This window comes from Capricornis sumatraensis, chromosome 20, assembly GCF_032405125.1.
Source record: "Capricornis sumatraensis isolate serow.1 chromosome 20, serow.2, whole genome shotgun sequence".
Classification (NCBI taxonomy): Eukaryota; Metazoa; Chordata; class Mammalia; order Artiodactyla; family Bovidae; genus Capricornis; species Capricornis sumatraensis.
Window position 1 is genome coordinate 49,350,130 of NC_091088.1, and position 17,106 is coordinate 49,367,235.

A 17,106-nucleotide genomic window follows, 5' to 3' on the forward strand; every position below is an offset into this window, starting at 1 on the left:
GATTCAAAACATCATCTCAGGAAATTTCCAAAGACAGGTGTTCCCTTCTCGAGGCTACTAACTGGTTCCCCAATTTGCACCGAACCTTCCCAGCTGCCGGCCGCCCACCCCTCGGTGGGCCGCCCGGCGCGCTCGTCCGGGGAACCCCGGGCAGCCTCTCCCGCCGGCCCCGCCCGCCCCGCCGAGCCGTGGGATACGCCTCCGCCACGTGCCCGCCTCCCGCGCCTAGACCTCCCGCAATTGGCTGGTGGCCCTGCCTGTCGCGGGGGGGAGGGCGCGCCCCCCGCAAGGCGGCGCTCCCATTGGTCACGACGGCGGCGGCCGCGCGCGCGGACCCGGCGAGGAGGGGAAGCCGGTGGTGGTGGCAGCTGCGGCGGCTGCGGCGGCGGAACGGGCGGAGGCTGCCGGTTTCGTAACCGTCGCTCCTCCTGGCTGACTCTCGGGCTGCGAGGCCTGGGTCGGGTCGGGCCGCGCCGTGCGGGGCCGCTTGGAGTGGAGGCCGCCTGGGAGCAGGCGGGCTGGAGGGGCCAGGTAAGGAGGCCGCAGGCGGGCTGAGGGAGGAGGAGGAGGCCGCGGCGCCGCCGGCCGCTCGCGTGGGCGCGGCCCCAGCCCGAGGAGACCCGGCCTGGCCCTGGTGGCCGGCTTGCTGGGAAGGCCCCGCGCGGCCCGCGGCGCGGGCGGCGGCCCCGCGCGGCGTCTGATGCAACCTGCCGGCAACACTCGGCGGGGCCGCTGAGCTCATCCCTGGCCCCGGCCCAGCGCCGCGGCGCCACCCGCCGACCCCCACGCTCCCCCGGCGCCCCTGCTGCCGGCCCGGAACGGGATGCGAGCCTGGCTGTGCCCCACTCCAGAACCCGGCCCTCTGTTTCTGCAGTGTGACTAGCCAGGCTCGTATTGGCCCCTGGGGATAAAGGGTGTTCCCAGAATAGCAGAAGGTGGATCGCGTCCTATTGAGTGCCACCTGGGATTATTTCCTGCACGTCCTAAACGACTCGGTGTCGGGCAGTCGGGAATCCTGTTCAGAAGTTGGTAGAAAAGTAGGCAGGGAAAGCAGTTGATTTTTAAATATATGACTTTACTCAAATAATATTGTGTTTCCTTATGGAGCTGTACTTCGAATATGTATCCTGTGTTGACTGTTGAGCGCAGGTTCGATGAACGTGCAGCCACCAAGAGTTGAATAGGAAAGAGGAGGGCAAGAAATGAAGCACTTCATTAGCGTGTTTGGAGGGAACACAGTAAGGAAAACTGCCAGCGGAGGTGTCTAGGTGGAGAGGATGGAAATGCATGTTTGAGGGGAAGGAGAATCTGTTGTTCGAATTAAGCTTGTGGGTTTTTATTCTTCAGAAGCTTTAATTGCTTAGCTTTCCTCCGATCTGAGGTTTGTGCTGTCATATAGCATCTTACATAAAATGTGTCCGTTTCAGAAAGGCGTTTAACATTGGTGGGTTACCCAAAAGTTGGTAGTTCTCTCTCCCAGGATACACTGTCAGTTGAATTCTTGTTTGAAGAGATTATCCTTTAATTCAGGTAGGATATGGGATGCTCAGAGACTCATTTGAAATAAAATACTATGGAGGCTTGCTTTACTAAGAAATTTAGTCTTTAAAAGCCCTTGATAACTAAAAGTTAAAATCTGGTCAGCTGTTACTACTTGAGTAGTATTTGGGATAAGCTGTTCTTAAAGTTGATTCACTGTTTTGGAAAAACTTAGTGTAAACAAGGCTGAATAATTACAGGATGCTAGTGAGCTGAAGAACTTTTCAGTTTCTTGAGTCCTACTTCTGGTGGGCACACTTGGCAGATTCAGCCATTTTAATACCTGCCTGAAAAACATAGGTGGAACCTAAACTTCATTTTTTTTTTTTTAACCCCCAGAATATCCTCTTAAGTTCTCAAGATCATGTCATAACCCTTGGCAAAACTGTCTGATCTTGGACAGGTAGTTTCATCCCTAGGGATTTAAACAGCACCTGGTGAGTCCTAGGTAAAGATGAATAGGGCAGAATTCATGTGGCTGAATTTGGTGTTATGCCCTAAGATTGCACCACCTGATCACAGAAATGGTAAACACAGGTAGTCACAATTCCATGTTTATTGTGTGTTCTTAGGCTGAGGGTAGGGGATGCTTCTGTCGGTACATTGGTCTCCTACCTTTTTGGTTTTCCAGACCTATCAGTAAAAAGAAAAAGAAAAAAGAGCATGATTCTAAAAGATGTATATTTATAATCAGTGTGGTGTGTTACTAATAGTTCCTGTGTGTTGTAAATGACACCAAAACTCGAGTAAAAAGATGACATTAAAAAAAGACAAAAGATATTTTCTTCTCATACTCCGGTGGACCACTTACCTGCTCCCTGAAGGAGTATGCTCGTTTGTGGACCTGTTTTGGGTCATGAAGCCAGCATAGCAAATATGTAGAAATCCTGCTCATTTGGGTGTGTGTTAAGTTTGACGGCTTAACTTCACTTCATTTGTAGTACTGAGTTGCCAATCCCTGGGAACAAATGCCTAAGAACTTGAGGTTGTGGAAAAACGTAACTGGACAAAGTGGAAAATAAAGGTTCTCAACAGAAAGAAGCAAAGACCAGACATGAATGACCTTCACTGTATAGGCTGGAGACAAGAGTAGCAAATGTTTTTATTTTCCTGTATACCTTTAAGACAGACCAAGAACTTTGGATCGTAAGACTGTGTGTATCTTAGTAACACTCAATTTAATTATGGTTGTTTTAAGAGATTTTAATGCTAGAGAATCTTATTTTTATAGAAGACACTTAAATAAATAAGTGTTTTCTCTGAGCCTTTTGAGACTGTATTCAACAAATGTTTCTTGAGCACCACCACTGGATGCTGGGCGGATGATGATAAAGATGGAGGCCTGCCTCTAGCTTATTCTACAGGGAGCCACACTGTGGAGCTGGCATTGACAGGAAAACTAGGGGAACAAAGTGGACAGAAGCACAAAGAACAAAGTGCAGCCCATTTAGGGGAGTGGTGTTGGCTTCCAGTATTGTTGAGGGGCGATGAGAAAGGGAGCTGGGCCTGAAGAGGTTTGATCTGTATGTTGAAGCTACAGAAGAGAGGCTGCGACACACTCAGGTTTGAGTGTTAGATTGCTCTGGAGACAGTGGTTGAGGGAAGCACTGCTGAAGCGGGGCAGGCTGTGCCCCGAGAGACGATGCCAGCCTGAGGTGACTGTGGCATAGAAGGGAGAGAGGTGGTGGAGTGAGGTGTTTTGGGGGAGATGGGTGGGTAGAAATCAGTAATACCAATGATTTGAACAGATTTGGAACAAGGGACAGATATCTGAATATTTTGGAGTGTAGATCTTCATTGGGGAAATTGGAATTAAACACTTATTTGGAAAGGAGAGGAGGGATATCTCATTGTATATATATGAAAAAAAAATGACAAGAGGGCTAGGAAAATGCTTGAGACATTTATTGTCCCAAGTGAAACTTGAGAAAGTTTTGATTTTGCCGTACTCATTCTAGCATTTAGAGTTTTCAGTGTATCCCTGATTTGAATGAACGTCATTTGATTTAAGAAATTTGAATTTAAAAAATGGTACCCACTCAGCCCATCTTTCTGAAGATTGTGGTTGGTTTGTGGCAGTGGCTGTCAAACGTCAGTGTCATCAGAGTTGCTTGGGGGTCCTGTCAAGACGAGGGCTTAGCCCTGTTCCGAGAGCTGCTGCTGCCTGCGAGCTGCCGCTGCCTACGTCTGGGGCAGCCTGAGCGTTTGCATGTCTGCTGAGGGGATGCTGATGCCGCTGGTTCAGGGGCCCTGCTTTTGGGAACTGCTGCTTTTCAGCTTTTCTCCTGCTTCCTGCTGGAGGGGTTCACACCAAGGAAACAAGGTGCCACGCTGCTTCCTGTGGCTGAACTTTGGAACTGCATTTGTCCACGTAGGAGCCAGACTTTCGTTTAGGGTTGAACATCCAGATTGAAATAAGCGTGTTTTCCATTGTAGGTGCTCAATAAATATTTGTGAAAGAAACAAAGGCACAGATAACAGTGTAAACTGCAGAACTGTAAACTGTATGTAGCATTTCGAGGTAGCTGCTTTACTCGGTGTAAAAAATGAAATTGGTAATCTGTCTGGAGTAAGTCTTAGCCCCAGTTAGCCCTTTGACCCCCTTTCCATGGTGGATAACTTCACCTTGAGCAATACTTTCTTGGCTTGTCTTTGGTTGGGGAACTTACCCTTTTTTTTTTTTTTTAATCTCCCAGTTTCCCTTTCTTACATTTTTTTTTTTACCACTTTGATGATTACTGTTTGTTTTACAAGCCAAGGACTCATTTTCAAAACCTTGTCTGCTGTGTTCAGTACCTTGGCAAGATGAGTCAGATGGAGGTGAAAGCGCCCTTCCTTGTTCCGGTGTCTTTGAGAACAAAAACGGGCATGAACTTCACTAAGTTTGGAGCCTGTAATAAGTGTTTTTGGTGACTGAAGTTCATGGTATATTGTCAGCGTCAGAGGACATTTTACATCCCTCCTTTGCAGAGGGGGAAATGGAGGCCCAGAGAGGGAAGGGGTGTGTCCAGAGTGGGACAGGGGATGTCCGAGCCAGGATGAGAATCAACTTGGTTCCTGGTCTCTACTTCTTTGGATTGTTGTTATCTCTGAGTTTATTAGGGATCAGCTTTAAAGACTAACAACCCAATTGGTATATAGAAGATAAATAAGATGAACATAATCATTGATTGTTGAGACAATCCCAGGAGAGGTGTTAAACAAGTTCTTAAAAATTGAGTAAACACTTCACTTTAGTAGATAAGCAATAGTATAGATGGCCAGTAACACTATTAATGCTAAGTGTGGTGCAAATTATACCAAACTGCCACTTTTCAACTGGAAGAAAAAATAGGCAACGTGATAAATTATCAAGGGAAATTGTGAAATATTCATTACTGAAGATAAACTTGGAGTAGATATCCATCATGGTTTGGAAGGAAGCTTTTGGTGTTTCCTTAGTACTGAAGTGAGAACAGATGACCCCTCTGGCTCAGGACTGCCTGTGTGGCCTGATAAACAATGGAGAGCAATGATATATGGCCTTTTGGCCAATACAGAAATGACTTGCTAAAGGTTTGGGCGAAACTCTTCTTAAGAATTGTGAGGTGTACTCATTCGAAGCTGTTCATAATTGTGGCTTCAGGTTTTTTCCACTGATGCAGTTTTGTGGAAAGAGAATGGGGTGGCTTTATGGCTCCTGCTCTGCTTCTTCCGTTTCCAGCAGCGCTGTGACTTCTTGGTGGGCATAATTCATTCAGCTTAGACAGTTTGTCTTGAAGTGGCCTCGTGATGATAGGCTAGGTCTGCTTTTGACACATCTTGAGGCAGTTTTAGGACCAGGTTGGATACAGAGTAATCCGAATATGACTGGTTTCTGAAAGCGTGACTTTGGTTTCTCGCGGCAGCACTGCAGATTGGGCCTGTCCTCTGCGCTGCTTGAGCAGCGTCAGGTGGCTGCAGGCCTGCTGCTGCCCTGGCTCTCGGTCCAGCCTGACTCCCAGCTTGCACCTCCTTGGATGCATCATCAGGGCCTTTGTTGCTCTCCTTGTGGTATCAGGTTGACAGTGTTTAGATGTGTTTACTAGTTATGTCAAGAATTAGGAAAACACTAGAAGCTTGATGAGATGGGGAAGCAAACTGGGTGTCTCAGAGCTCCTCAATGAGCCAAGAAACTAACTTAGGAAATCTCTGTAAACTACCGTCATTTGAGGTCATTAGGAAAATAAAAACAAGCCAGAAAACACATTTTCAAAATATCCCATACAGATAGGCTTTGGGAGAAGAGTTAGGTCCGTGATGGCTCAGCCTGCACGTTAGAGTAAGGGCCACGCAGAGACGGCAGTGCAGCGTCCTGAGGATTTCAGGACGCCTTCTGATTTCACTGGAACCGACAGTTGGAACGTTGTCCCTCTTTTATTGCACCGTTTCTCCTGTTGTAATTGTTTAAAGGAAACACCTCACATTTCTCTCTTGCAGATTGCCAAGTGCTGTCATTCATATGTGCTCCCTAATTAGTGATACTGTTTTGTTTTTTCCTCCCATTTTTGATAACAGTCACAGATGGGCAGTCCCCTCAGGGATTCAGGTGGGTTAAATTTGGCCGTATGGTGCGTATGTATTAACTCACTCCTCTAAATTACGTGACTTAGACTTCTGAAACATGGGAACAGTTGGCAATTGTTGTAGATGCTTCTCAGCATAGCAGTTAATATTGGCCTGCTGTTAAGTACATGTGAATTTGATCTCATTTGATCTTGTCATTTCCAATATTTTAATGCAGTTTTTTCTTAAATAGGTACATGTGAAGATTTCTTGGCAGTTCAGTGTGGAAACCATTGATCACCTTGTCTTCATTCTGCTTGTCCTGTGTTGAAAAGGGAGCGTGCCCAAATGAGCAAGGTATCGCCGCAAAACAGCACCCCGGGCGTGAACGGAATAAGTGTCATCCATACTCAGGCTCATGCCAGCGGCTTACAGCAGGTTCCTCAGCTGGTGCCCGCCGGCCCCGGGGGCGGAGGCAAAGCTGTGCCTCCCAGCAAGCAGAGCAAGAAGAGCTCCCCCGTGGATCGCGACAGTGACGAGTATCGGCAGCGCAGGCAGAGGAACAACATGGCCGTGAAAAAGAGCCGGCTGAAAAGCAAGCAGAAGGCGCAGGATACGCTGCAGAGGGTCAGTCAGCTCAAGGAAGAGAATGAGCGGTTGGAGGCAAAAATTAAATTGCTGACTAAGGAATTAAGTGTACTGAAAGATTTGTTTCTTGAGCACGCACACAACCTCGCAGATAACGTGCAACCCAGTAGCACTGAAAGTACGGCAAATCCTGATAAGGCAGGACAGTAGAGCTCACCCCTTGCAAACTTCACACTTTGTGGCTTGAACATTTAAGGTGTGACTACCTACACCTCTCGTATCAGCGGCTGATCCGCCATTATTCTGAGACCATTGAAGGTTGTTTTCTAGGGTCCGCCCTGAAGAGCTGATTAGCTAAAAATGTTAGACGTGTAACTTGAATATCTGGTTTTAAATGATAAGAGTTTTTGTGGGGATAAAAAACACTTTTAAAGGTATATGGTTTAAAAAAAAACAAAACTGCCCTGGAACCTTGATGTTCTTAATAAATGCTGACTTCCCAAAAAAATGTTTCTTTTTTAGGTTGACAAAAGGAATGGGGAACTGGCAAGTCGTATGGAAGAGTGTTGGTTTTAATGGATATGGTTAATTGGATGAAAGAAAGCTGAATGCCATCTCTGTTCATCTATTTGTGACTCGTTTCTAAATTGTGTATTAAAAATGCTTAGGGCTATAGAAACCAATCACTTTATAATTTGGAGTGATTTTATGTATAGCATAAACCCTGTTTCAGCATAACTAGTACTGTTTTACCCAACAAATACTAGTTTTTTGAATATTGATAACGAGTTATGTAAAGAAACCCCATTGCATTTTAAAGGCAGTATGCAGCCAATTGGCTTAAAAATAGAAATAGCATTTAGGAAGCAAATAGGTTTTTTAAAAGTAAAAGCAAAGCATATTAGAATTACACTCTAGGGATACCTTTGGGTTATTGGATTGGCATTATTTTGTTAAAATTAAAAAAAAACATGATTTAGAGAAACTCCGTATCAGTTTCAGTTTGTGCAGATGCTAGTAAGCTTTTTTTTCCTTTTACACCATTTGCACAGCCTAGTTAGTAAATCAGAGCATCTTAACAGTTTATGTCCACTCAAATTGCAGGTTAGGATTTTGAATATTAATTTCAGCAGGTAGTTTCTCCTGTGTTCAGATACATTGCAGTGGGGCTGAGGATTTTGAAAGCAAAAATTTCTTGTGAAGGATCACTTATATTTGATCATAACCAACTGGTTCTTAGAAAAATACACTGTCAACTCCATGCCATTTCCCAAAATAATAGCCTAAGAAAACTTGAAAGTATAAGGTTAAACAGTTAATTTATTTCACTTAAATGCATCTTTTTATATTATTTTTGTGACATTTCTTAGTGGGCTATATTCTTCCAGACTTTTGTACCACTTTTTATTCATTTGTATTCATTTATGTCCCATAAGTTATTTTAGCAAGAAAATACTGATAGAACTCAGGATATCGATATTTCTGTTGAGACTAAAAAGTGGAGTCGCTAGAATGGGAATCTCTAGGATCTGGATTATATCAGTGTTGGTAGTTTTGATTGCCCTTGTTTTTCTTTTAATGCAGTTCTAGCTCAGATTTGTTGGAGTCTGTTTTTTTCTTCTTCCAGTGTTTGTTTTTGGATGACCCAGGGTGGTGACAAGAGGCTGAGTCACATCGGACTCACAAAGTCGCCCACTGTCTTATTTGAACATGGTCATTTTAGGCTGCATTGCTGTTGCATACCAGAACCTGGGGCGTTGTAACCAGGATGCAATTCAAGTTGCACCCTCAGGTGGATGGAAGAGTGGTGTCTGTGCCCTTCTGGTCAGCAGAAGACATCACAGTGCCCTGCAGCTCAGCAAAGCCATTAACAAAAGCCGAGAGTCCCTTCTGCATGTGACACGAGCCCAGTATTGTCCCACGAGAGCCACCGTCCCAGGGTGGTTAACTCCCAGTAAGAGCCAGGAGAGAGGATAGGGGTTGCCGTTAGGGTCCAACGTTGGTTACCTTGGTTGGAGTATCGATCAACTTGTAGGTTGATGGAGGTTTTAAGTAACTAGGAGGTGCCCCAGAATCCTGCTCAATCTTCAGTAGCACCTCACTGGGGATGCAGTTAGTTCTCCTGAATCTTCAAGCATCTATAAGAGGTGCTACAGACGTTTTAATCTCTTTATTTACTTAACAGTATCTTTCAGAAATGGATGTCCACATGGAATTTATCATTACCCATGATATGAAGTGACCTAACTATCTTGGAAAAGAAGCTTTAGGGAAATCATCAGGAATGTACTTGGTTATTTCAAAGAAGAAAATAAAGATTGGAACTTTTGGAACAATTGATTCAAACTTTCCTTTTACCTCTGCAAATCAGAACTAGCACAAGCAGTCGTGCCGTTTTATGCATAGCGTAGAAAAATGTTAACCATGGTCTTGACTGTCTTACTGAAGTGTTTGGGAATGAAAGTTTTTCATTTGATAGGTTTATCAGTGTAAAATGGAGGGAAACCAAGTATGGGAAATGGGCAAATGTAGAGCTTTGGGAATTGTAAATGACTTGTAACTTTTTTGTTCTGTAGGTTTCGTATGAACCATTAGGATATGATCCGCCTTTGCTGGCAGGTCTAGTGGTTTAGGAGTTAGGCTTCAGTATAAATTTCTACCTGCATCTGAGTCTTCTGGGGTGGGTGCTTTCTGACTGGTCTTGGCTGCAGGTGGTGCCAGTGAACAGTGCTCCCTGCTGTCTGGCCCCTTTGAGTTACTGGGATGTGAGCTCAGACTTTGGACATTCTTACCAAGAAGTAGTAAGATTTTAATAAAATATGACCAGAATTTTGAAATTCAGGTCATGAGTGTGAAATTCTCAAACTTACGTAAGAAGTATGTACACTTTAATGTTTGGGGTTAAAAGGAAGGAAATCATAGCAGCTTTTGATGTTTCTTAATCCCCATTAGAAGGTTTGAAGCTTTGTACCTGAACAACCCAGTTAAAGCACTCGGAGTGTTTTCGATGCCTTAGAAATAGAAAATTTTTGTCTGACAAAAGCTAGGAAGGAATAAAGTCCATTCTATAGCTGTTAGATCTGCTCTCAGGAAAAAGTACTTGTTCTTTTTGTTCCTGGCTTTCCTCAGTTTGTGAGATAACTCTATTTTTTTAAATATAATTTTATTTCTTTCAATGGATTTGAAATAAAAAAACTTTGGAATAATGCCTGTATTTCATTGTGAGTTTCTTTGTTAGATGCCAAGAAAGTAATCCAAGTTTGTTCGCCAGCTCTGAGGAGCAGGCAGATAGATGCCTGCGGCCTTGATGTGCTCAGCCCAAGGCAGGGGTGAGGCGGGTGTGGGGGCAAGCAGAGGCTCTTTTGTCCCAAGTCTTTGCTGTGCTCAGTTGTGTCCAACTCTTTGCAACTCCATGGACTGTAGCCCTCCAGGCACTGTCCATGGGATTTTCCAGGCAAGAATACTAGAGTGGATTACCATTTCCTTCTGCGGGGGATCTTCCTGACCCAGGGATCAAACCCATGTCTCTTGGACCTCCTGCATTGGCAGGCAGAGTCTTTACTGTTGAGCAACCAAGTCTAGGCTTCCCTTAATGACAGGAACATAGTTGTCTCTGAATTTAGAGCGCCTCTTATGTTACATTCTTTGTCACCTAGTCTAATGTAAAAGTATATACCAGAAGAGAGGAAGCAGAAACTCGCATCCTGCTTGGACACCTAGTGTCTCAAGAGGGTGGCCTCTGCCTTCAGGGTAGTGTATAGTACATGCACTGTCTTCATCTGAGTGTCTGTAAAAAGGAATTCATAAGTACAAGCCTGAGAAAAGCTGAGTATTTCAAGGGAAGACACCATCTAGATCCTTGTCTTCTATGATCCTTCAGTTATTTTCATGTCTTGGGAAATAGATTTCTACTCACTGCATCTTAATGAAAACTGTAGTGCAGTAATGATTTCTGTGGGTAGTACGTCCCATTTCATTTTTATGAATTAGTTGTAAGTTAGCATCCAATAACTTGTCAGGAAATTCTTTATCAAGATGGTTGTAAGGGTGCCAGCCCTATTTCAATAAAAGCACTTTCGACCTGCGGTGGCTGCCTGGGAGTGAAGAGCTCATGTACCTTTTACACGTTCTCAGGGGAGAACAGCAACCCCGAATGCCCTTTGACTGCAAAGTCCCCGCTCCTCCCAGCACTCCAGACCTGAAGGTTATGCAGGGCTGTCCAGAGAACAGGGCTTGGAAGAGAATGGAGTTGTTAGCCTGTCACACGTCACACTTGTTTGCAGCCCATCTACCCAAGTCTTGCTTCCTGGGAAGCAGCTATTGGACCAGCTGCCTTTGTACATTGCCACCTTTCAGTTCTGCCTCCTGAGTCTCTGGACTTCCCCGGCCTCACCTCCCCTGCCCCACCTTCTGCAGGAGACATCGCCCTCTCTGGCCTGGCTTTGGTCTCCCCGCGTCGTGGCTCCCCAGTACACCCTGGGTGAGGCCCAGCCTCCCCGGGATGTGGCTCTGCTCTCGTCTTCGCCACCACCCGGGCCCACCTCTCCCGCATCGCCGCATCCCTCCGCCTTGGCGGCAGGGCTTTTCTCAGCACTCTACCCCAGGGCCGGCCGCCTTAGCACAGCTCTGGAAGGGCTTCATCCCTCTTACTTTTCACTTTACACCCTTCTGTCTCAGGCCCCTGGCTTTCTAGGCAAAGTCGATCTTGTTTTACTTTCCTTCTTGGCACTTTTCAGCGTTTGAGACAATCTGTTTGTGCATGTTTAAGGAGAAGTCTCAGGAGACTCCAGGCTCTGAGAGCTGGGGTCTTGTTTTTATGCCAACATTGGTGTATAGGAGATACTCATTTCTTGAATGAATACCTAGACTTTTCCTGGATTTTGGAAAGGCTTTTTGGCACTGTATGGCTTTCTGGAACGGTCTCTGATGAATTTCTGAAGCTGTACAAATTTCTGCAAAACTTGGAGACTTAGGACTTGAACGCAGCCTCTGAAACATGGGGCAAAGTAGGTGACTACTGTGTTCCTGAGTCCTGCCTGCAAAGAACGCCCTTTGATTCACCCACCTGGGTCCAAGCAGCCATTTCTGTCCCCACTGTCCCTCTGGGATGAAGAGCACTTAGTTACTGAGATTTCTCCTTGAACTTTTTTGTTGACTTGCTTGATAATCAGAGCAAACGTTATGTGAAATGGGCAGTTTTGGTATTAAAACATCTAAAGGGGAGGATGGAGAAAGATGTAATTTTCAGTTAACACAACTAAAGTGTCCACTTAAGAGTTCAACCTAATTTTAACTGGTTTTATCCTGGGGGTGGGGGGAGCTTGAAACCCTGTGTATAGAACGTGGCTTGCAGGTACAGCTGGGGGTGAGAATGATTTGGCGAACTCAAACTGACCCCCAGAAAGATAGCCATTACTCAAAATGCTCAATATCATGAATAATCATTATTAGGGGACATATCTGCTTGTCAGCAGGAAACCTTAGAAACTGGATGTTACAAATCTTATAACTTATAAAAAAGTGATTTGAAACGAATACTGCTTTATTTTAATGAGGCCACATCGCAAGCACTTTCGTATTATTGGCATAGAAGGAATCAGTCTGTACTCCTCTCCTCAGTAACTTAAAAACAGCCTCTGGCGTGGGCTATGGTTTCTCCATCCTGTCAAGGTTTCATCTGTGACATCTGTCCTCACCTGCCCTTCACCTTGGCTCAGAAATTCCCAGATGTGCAGAGACAACCTTGGGATGGTGTGCAGGATTCTAGAAGCTGGCTGCAGAGTTGGGGTGGGTCTGGGGGACCGTGGGAAGGCTGAGCAAGCAGAGGAAGGCCAGGTGTCCGGCCACTGGCAGGGACTGAGCCAGAGGGCCCGGGTGGCTCCAGTGCCTCCAAGTGGAGCTTGGCCAGTGGGCTTCCACTCGTGGGAGACAAGTGGACACAGCAAGCGTGGAAGGAGCGAGAGAGCCCACCTTTGCCACGGTGCTGCCTGCCGCGGGAGTCTCTCTCAAACAGATGCTGGCTTTACTAGCATACCTACAGGAAAAGGAGACGAAGGACAAGGGGTCGGTGAGTCTCAGGTTCTCAGGTCACTGTGCTTTAAGTGCTGCGCAGTTCTGGCCACATCGGGAACCCAGCTTTGAGGCGGTGCCTCGTGCATGTTCAGTCACGTCTGTGGCCCCATGGGTTGTAGTCCACCGGGCTCCTCCGTCCATGGGATTTTCCAGGCAAGAATACCAGAGTGGGTTGCTGTTCCCTTCTCTGGAGAATCTTCCCAACCCCAGGACTGAACCCGCATCTGCGTCCCCTGCATTGCCAGGTGGATTCTTTACCACTGAGTCACCCATATCAAAAAGGCTTCTTACTCTACGGTCCGTCTTTGCACCTGTGTGGAGGCAAAAAAAACCCCACCTACACATTTGGGCCCCCAGAGGGCTCTGCAGGGTCACTTCCCAGGTCCAAGCATGTGTTTATCTGCAAACGGAAAAAGAATGGGGGGTGGGGGGATGGGCACAAAGGTCCATTTTAGAAAATCTTTTATTGCAAATTCCATTCTGTGTATTGACTTGAGAGAAAACATCCTGAGCAGAATACAAATGACAGCAAAATACACATTTAGTTGCTAGTAAAGAGAACGGGATTATTGAAAATAACATGATAATTAAAAATTAGCATTCTAAAAGCCGCTGTCACTCAAGCAAAGTAAAGACATTTAGATGAAGGGTTTGATCCCACAGAAGAGGAGTAAGAAAGTTTCTTCAGGGAAACAGCATATTGGGCTTGATCAAAGGCCGATGATGTCATGTGTGATTTCTGAGCACCACTGGGGCTGACCAGCAGGCCTCCCTTCACGAAGCAACTTTCGAGGCCGGGGCCTAGCCCCCTACCCTGGGGCACACCCGTGGCTCTACTTGGGGCCAGAGAAGGGAGCAAAGGCCTTGTCCTGGCCCGCCATGCACGCTTCTACCTCCTCCACCGTGCGGGGCACGCAGGTCAGCAGCTCCATGCCAGTGTCAGTCACCACAACGTCCTCCTCGATCCGGACCTGGTCAGGCGGACGGACACTCGTTATCTCTGAGCTGCCCTTGCGTACTTAGTTTGAGCATCAGGTCCCACAGCTCCAGGCTGAGTGGGAAGAGCCCTTTCTGTGGAGTGGGCTGCATGGCCCGGGATGGGGAGCTGGCCTCAAGGCCACTGTGGGCAGCGCTGGGCAGAAGGCACCTCCCACAGGACATCTGCTGCTCCACCCTCTTACCCCGGCTTGCCCCCTGCCAGGTGGTCCCTGCCAGGCAGTCCCTGGAGCGGGCAGGAGTTTTGTAGGAATCTGTGTCACTTGTGTTGAAGGCTAGTGACAGACCATGAGAAAGGGTGGGCCAGGTGTCTCTCAAGTGAGAAGAGTCAAGATTGTGCCTCCTGTCCTGGAGGACAAAGAGGTGACAGGTGTAGAGGGAAGGGAAGGGGGTGTTCTGGGAGCAATCAGCACTCACCCCACCAAAACCACGGAAGCGCTGCAGGACCTCGCGGTTAAAGAAGCAGGCGCGGGCAGGGTCAGCCAGGGCCTCATCCAGGAGGTGGTCGATGAAGTAGATGCCCGGCTCCACGGTGAGCACCATGCGTGGTTCCAGGTGCCGGGCGGTGCGCAGGCGCCGCAGGCCGGGCTCGTCAATCCGATCCACACCCTGGGGGGGGTGGTGCGGGGAGAGGGCAGTGAGGGGGTACCCAGGAGGGCGCAGCCCCAGGCCAGGGCCACCACCTCAACGGTAGGCAGACAGAAACGGGCGAGCGTGCAGGGCACCCGCCCGTCTGTGCAGGCATCTATCTACATGTGGGGCCTGGCTCCGGCCCCTTGGGTCCCCCTGGAGTCGCAGGAGGCTCTGTGACCTCGGGGGTCTCCAGCTCACACTCGGACTTGCTGGGCAGTCCACGGTCCTTCAGATAAAGCCCTCTGCTCTCTGCACGCTCCCCTAGATTTCTCGTGTCCCTGCCCCTTGTCACCCCTAGAACTGTGCCCTATGGACACTCGTGCACACACCCAAGGCACGCTGCCCCTGCTGACCCAGGGGGCTGGCTGGGGGTCCAGTTGCCTCACCCAGGGCCTCTCCCCGCCAGGGAAGCAGTTGAAGCCAAACCTGTGAAGCCAAAAAAGCTCTTAGGAGGCTGCAGGGCCTCCCAGGCTGCATCTTTCTTCCAGGCAGCTGGTTTCCAGGCAGAGTGGAAACCAGCCCTGAAGCGCTGGGCCTGGCTCCCTACAAGCTGAGGCCCAGGTCTTCCATGTGGCTTCCCAGGGGAGGGACAGGTGCTGTCAGCGGGACACCAGCCCTGGCTCGTGTGCACAGATGCACCCACCCCGTGTGCATGGCCTGGGGGTGCGGCCTGCGAGGAGCACATGGGGCAGCTCCGCACCACGCCCGTGTGCTGGGCCTCCGCTGGGCCACGGGGGACTGGCTCTCAGCTGTCCCCCCGCTCACATGGGCGTGGCAGACGGGGCAGGTGGCACCTAGGACACTTGCAGAAATCTCCCTGCTTCCCCAAGTCCTGGAGGCATCCGTCCGGCCCTCGGCCAAGGCCTGGGAGCAAGCGGGCAGCAGGCATACTTTCTGGTCAGCCTCTGAGCTTGCCCTGCCCTGCTCGTGGCTCTATACTGGAAGCCCAGCTGCTGGAGATGGAACTGTCATTTCTGACTGTTTGGGGGCCAAGAACATCAGACTTCAATTAGTGGTTCATGTAAGGTAACCAGAAATGGGCTGGCTCAGCCTCCATCCATGGCTGGGCACAGCAGGGAAGGCTGTGACCGTGATTCCACGAGGCCGGGGACAGCGGGGCCCTGTGTGCACGGCCACCCTGGCCAGGTGTGAGCTAGGCTGGGATGGAGGTGATGAGGGGACACCAAGGTCCTGTGACCCCTGGGCACAGACGTCCGTCTGGTGTGGTACCTGACCCACAGTACTATGCGCCTGGAGCGTCTGGGCAGGGGGCGCAGGAGGGCACAGTCTGGGATGACGGTCCCTGTGCTCAGGTGAGAGGTGCGGGGGGTTGGGTAGTAGGGGCCTGCTATCTGAAGCCTGCATCTGCCCCCTGGGCAGCCCCTCCCCTCCCTTCCCTTCATGCTGCCCCCAAAAGCCAACCCTTTCTTTCCAAGGCTGTCAAAGTCAGGGGCCTGTCGGAGGCAGAGAGCTGATGAGGTCTTGCCTCCCTGATCTCCTTGCTGGCTGTGGGGCTGCGCCAAGGGTGGGGGGTTTGCTCAAACTTGTATAGACAGCCTTCTCTCCAGAAGATTTCAGGACCACCGCTCAGACTGGGGGTGAGGGATGAATGGAATGGATCCTGGGGGGCACAGGAGGATGTGCCTGCCCTCACCCACTGACTATGACCCCTGCGGAGCACTCGCTCCCAGGAGTCTGCCCTATAGGCCTCACCAAGGACGGCCAGATCAGGGCTGGGAGAAGGATGGAGGCAGGGCTGAGTAGGGAGAAGACCCCATGAAGGGGAGAGGCCGAGCCCCTCAGGCCTGGGGACTTCAGCCTTGTTGGGGGTGGGGGGACCATGCCCATGCCGGGTCCGCGCCGGCTTCCGCTTGGGCTCAGGGCTTGACGGGGCCTCCGCTGCACTGGGCTCCAGGCAGAGGAGACCCAGATGTGTCTGTAAGCCTGAAATAAAACAAATGACTTTTATAGGAAAAGCCATATTTTTTCCACAGTGTTTATCTGTCAGAAGAATAGACTCCGTGAGCACAAAGGGCCGCTTACTGGAAAAGATGAAAACAGTTTGCTGCCAATTTTCTCTGGTGGAAAAAAAAGCGCTTTGGCGACTAATGAATAACGAACCTCAGTTAACAATGTCTGGAAGGCTCCGCTCTTGGCTCCCTGCGTGCAGTGTGATGGATAGAAATTAGGAAATTAAAACTGATTTTGTTTCTCCAAATTTAACTGTTTACACTTGAGGAAAAAAATAATTGAATAATAATGCTTCTCTTGAGCAATTTTCCCCCCCAAAAATCGTTCTTAGAGCTTTCAAAATACCCTGCAGCTAAGGGGCCAAGCCATCTTGGCTAAGTGGCTGGTGGGCCCCAGGGCGTGCACCGATTGCATAATCCACCCCCCCCCCCCCCACCGTGCTTCGGGCACCCGGCCAGACGGCAGGGCCGGCTCACCCCCACCCAGCGGCTGGTGGAGGCTGCAGCCACCTGCCCAGCAGAGCCTCCTGAAGCCTCAAGCTTTGTCTGGGTGGTCCTTTCAAGGGTCGGTCAGTAGGAGGGGGAGGGGAAGGCCTGGCCTGGAGATGCCCACACAAGCCTCCCTGTCCCGCTGAGCATGCCTCCTGGCAACGAGGAGGCCATGGGGGCCCTGTTAGCCCAGGCATCTGGGGGGACAGAAGCTGTACCAGAAGAGGGTGGGGTTAGGACTTGCAAGGGGCGCTGGGCTCAGCTTGTCCCAGGATGGACCGGCCACCAGCCTGAG

General features: G+C 49.0%; 2 protein-coding genes across 4 annotated transcripts in view; one reads left to right on the forward strand and one right to left on the reverse strand.

Moving 5' to 3' along the window:
• The first annotated feature begins 381 nt into the window (after nucleotides 1-381).
• Nucleotides 382-7,339, forward strand: CEBPG (CCAAT enhancer binding protein gamma). Its single transcript, XM_068992261.1, has 2 exons — nucleotides 382-531; nucleotides 6,317-7,339. The coding sequence occupies exon 2, from the start codon at nucleotides 6,412-6,414 to the stop codon at nucleotides 6,859-6,861; it is 450 nt and encodes a 149-aa protein (XP_068848362.1). The 5' UTR covers nucleotides 382-531; nucleotides 6,317-6,411; the 3' UTR covers nucleotides 6,862-7,339.
• A 5,895-nt stretch (nucleotides 7,340-13,234) lies between these two features.
• PEPD (peptidase D) overlaps nucleotides 13,235-17,106 on the reverse strand; it is a 117,553-nt gene continuing 113,681 nt past the window's right edge. For all 3 annotated transcript variants that reach the window (XM_068992153.1, XM_068992152.1, XM_068992151.1), the window contains 2 exons: nucleotides 14,137-14,328; nucleotides 13,235-13,694 (listed from right to left, as the gene is read on the reverse strand). In XM_068992153.1, the coding sequence (XP_068848254.1) occupies nucleotides 13,557-13,694; nucleotides 14,137-14,328 (330 nt within the window). In that variant the 3' untranslated portion in view covers nucleotides 13,235-13,556. The remainder of the gene's footprint in view (nucleotides 13,695-14,136; nucleotides 14,329-17,106) is intronic.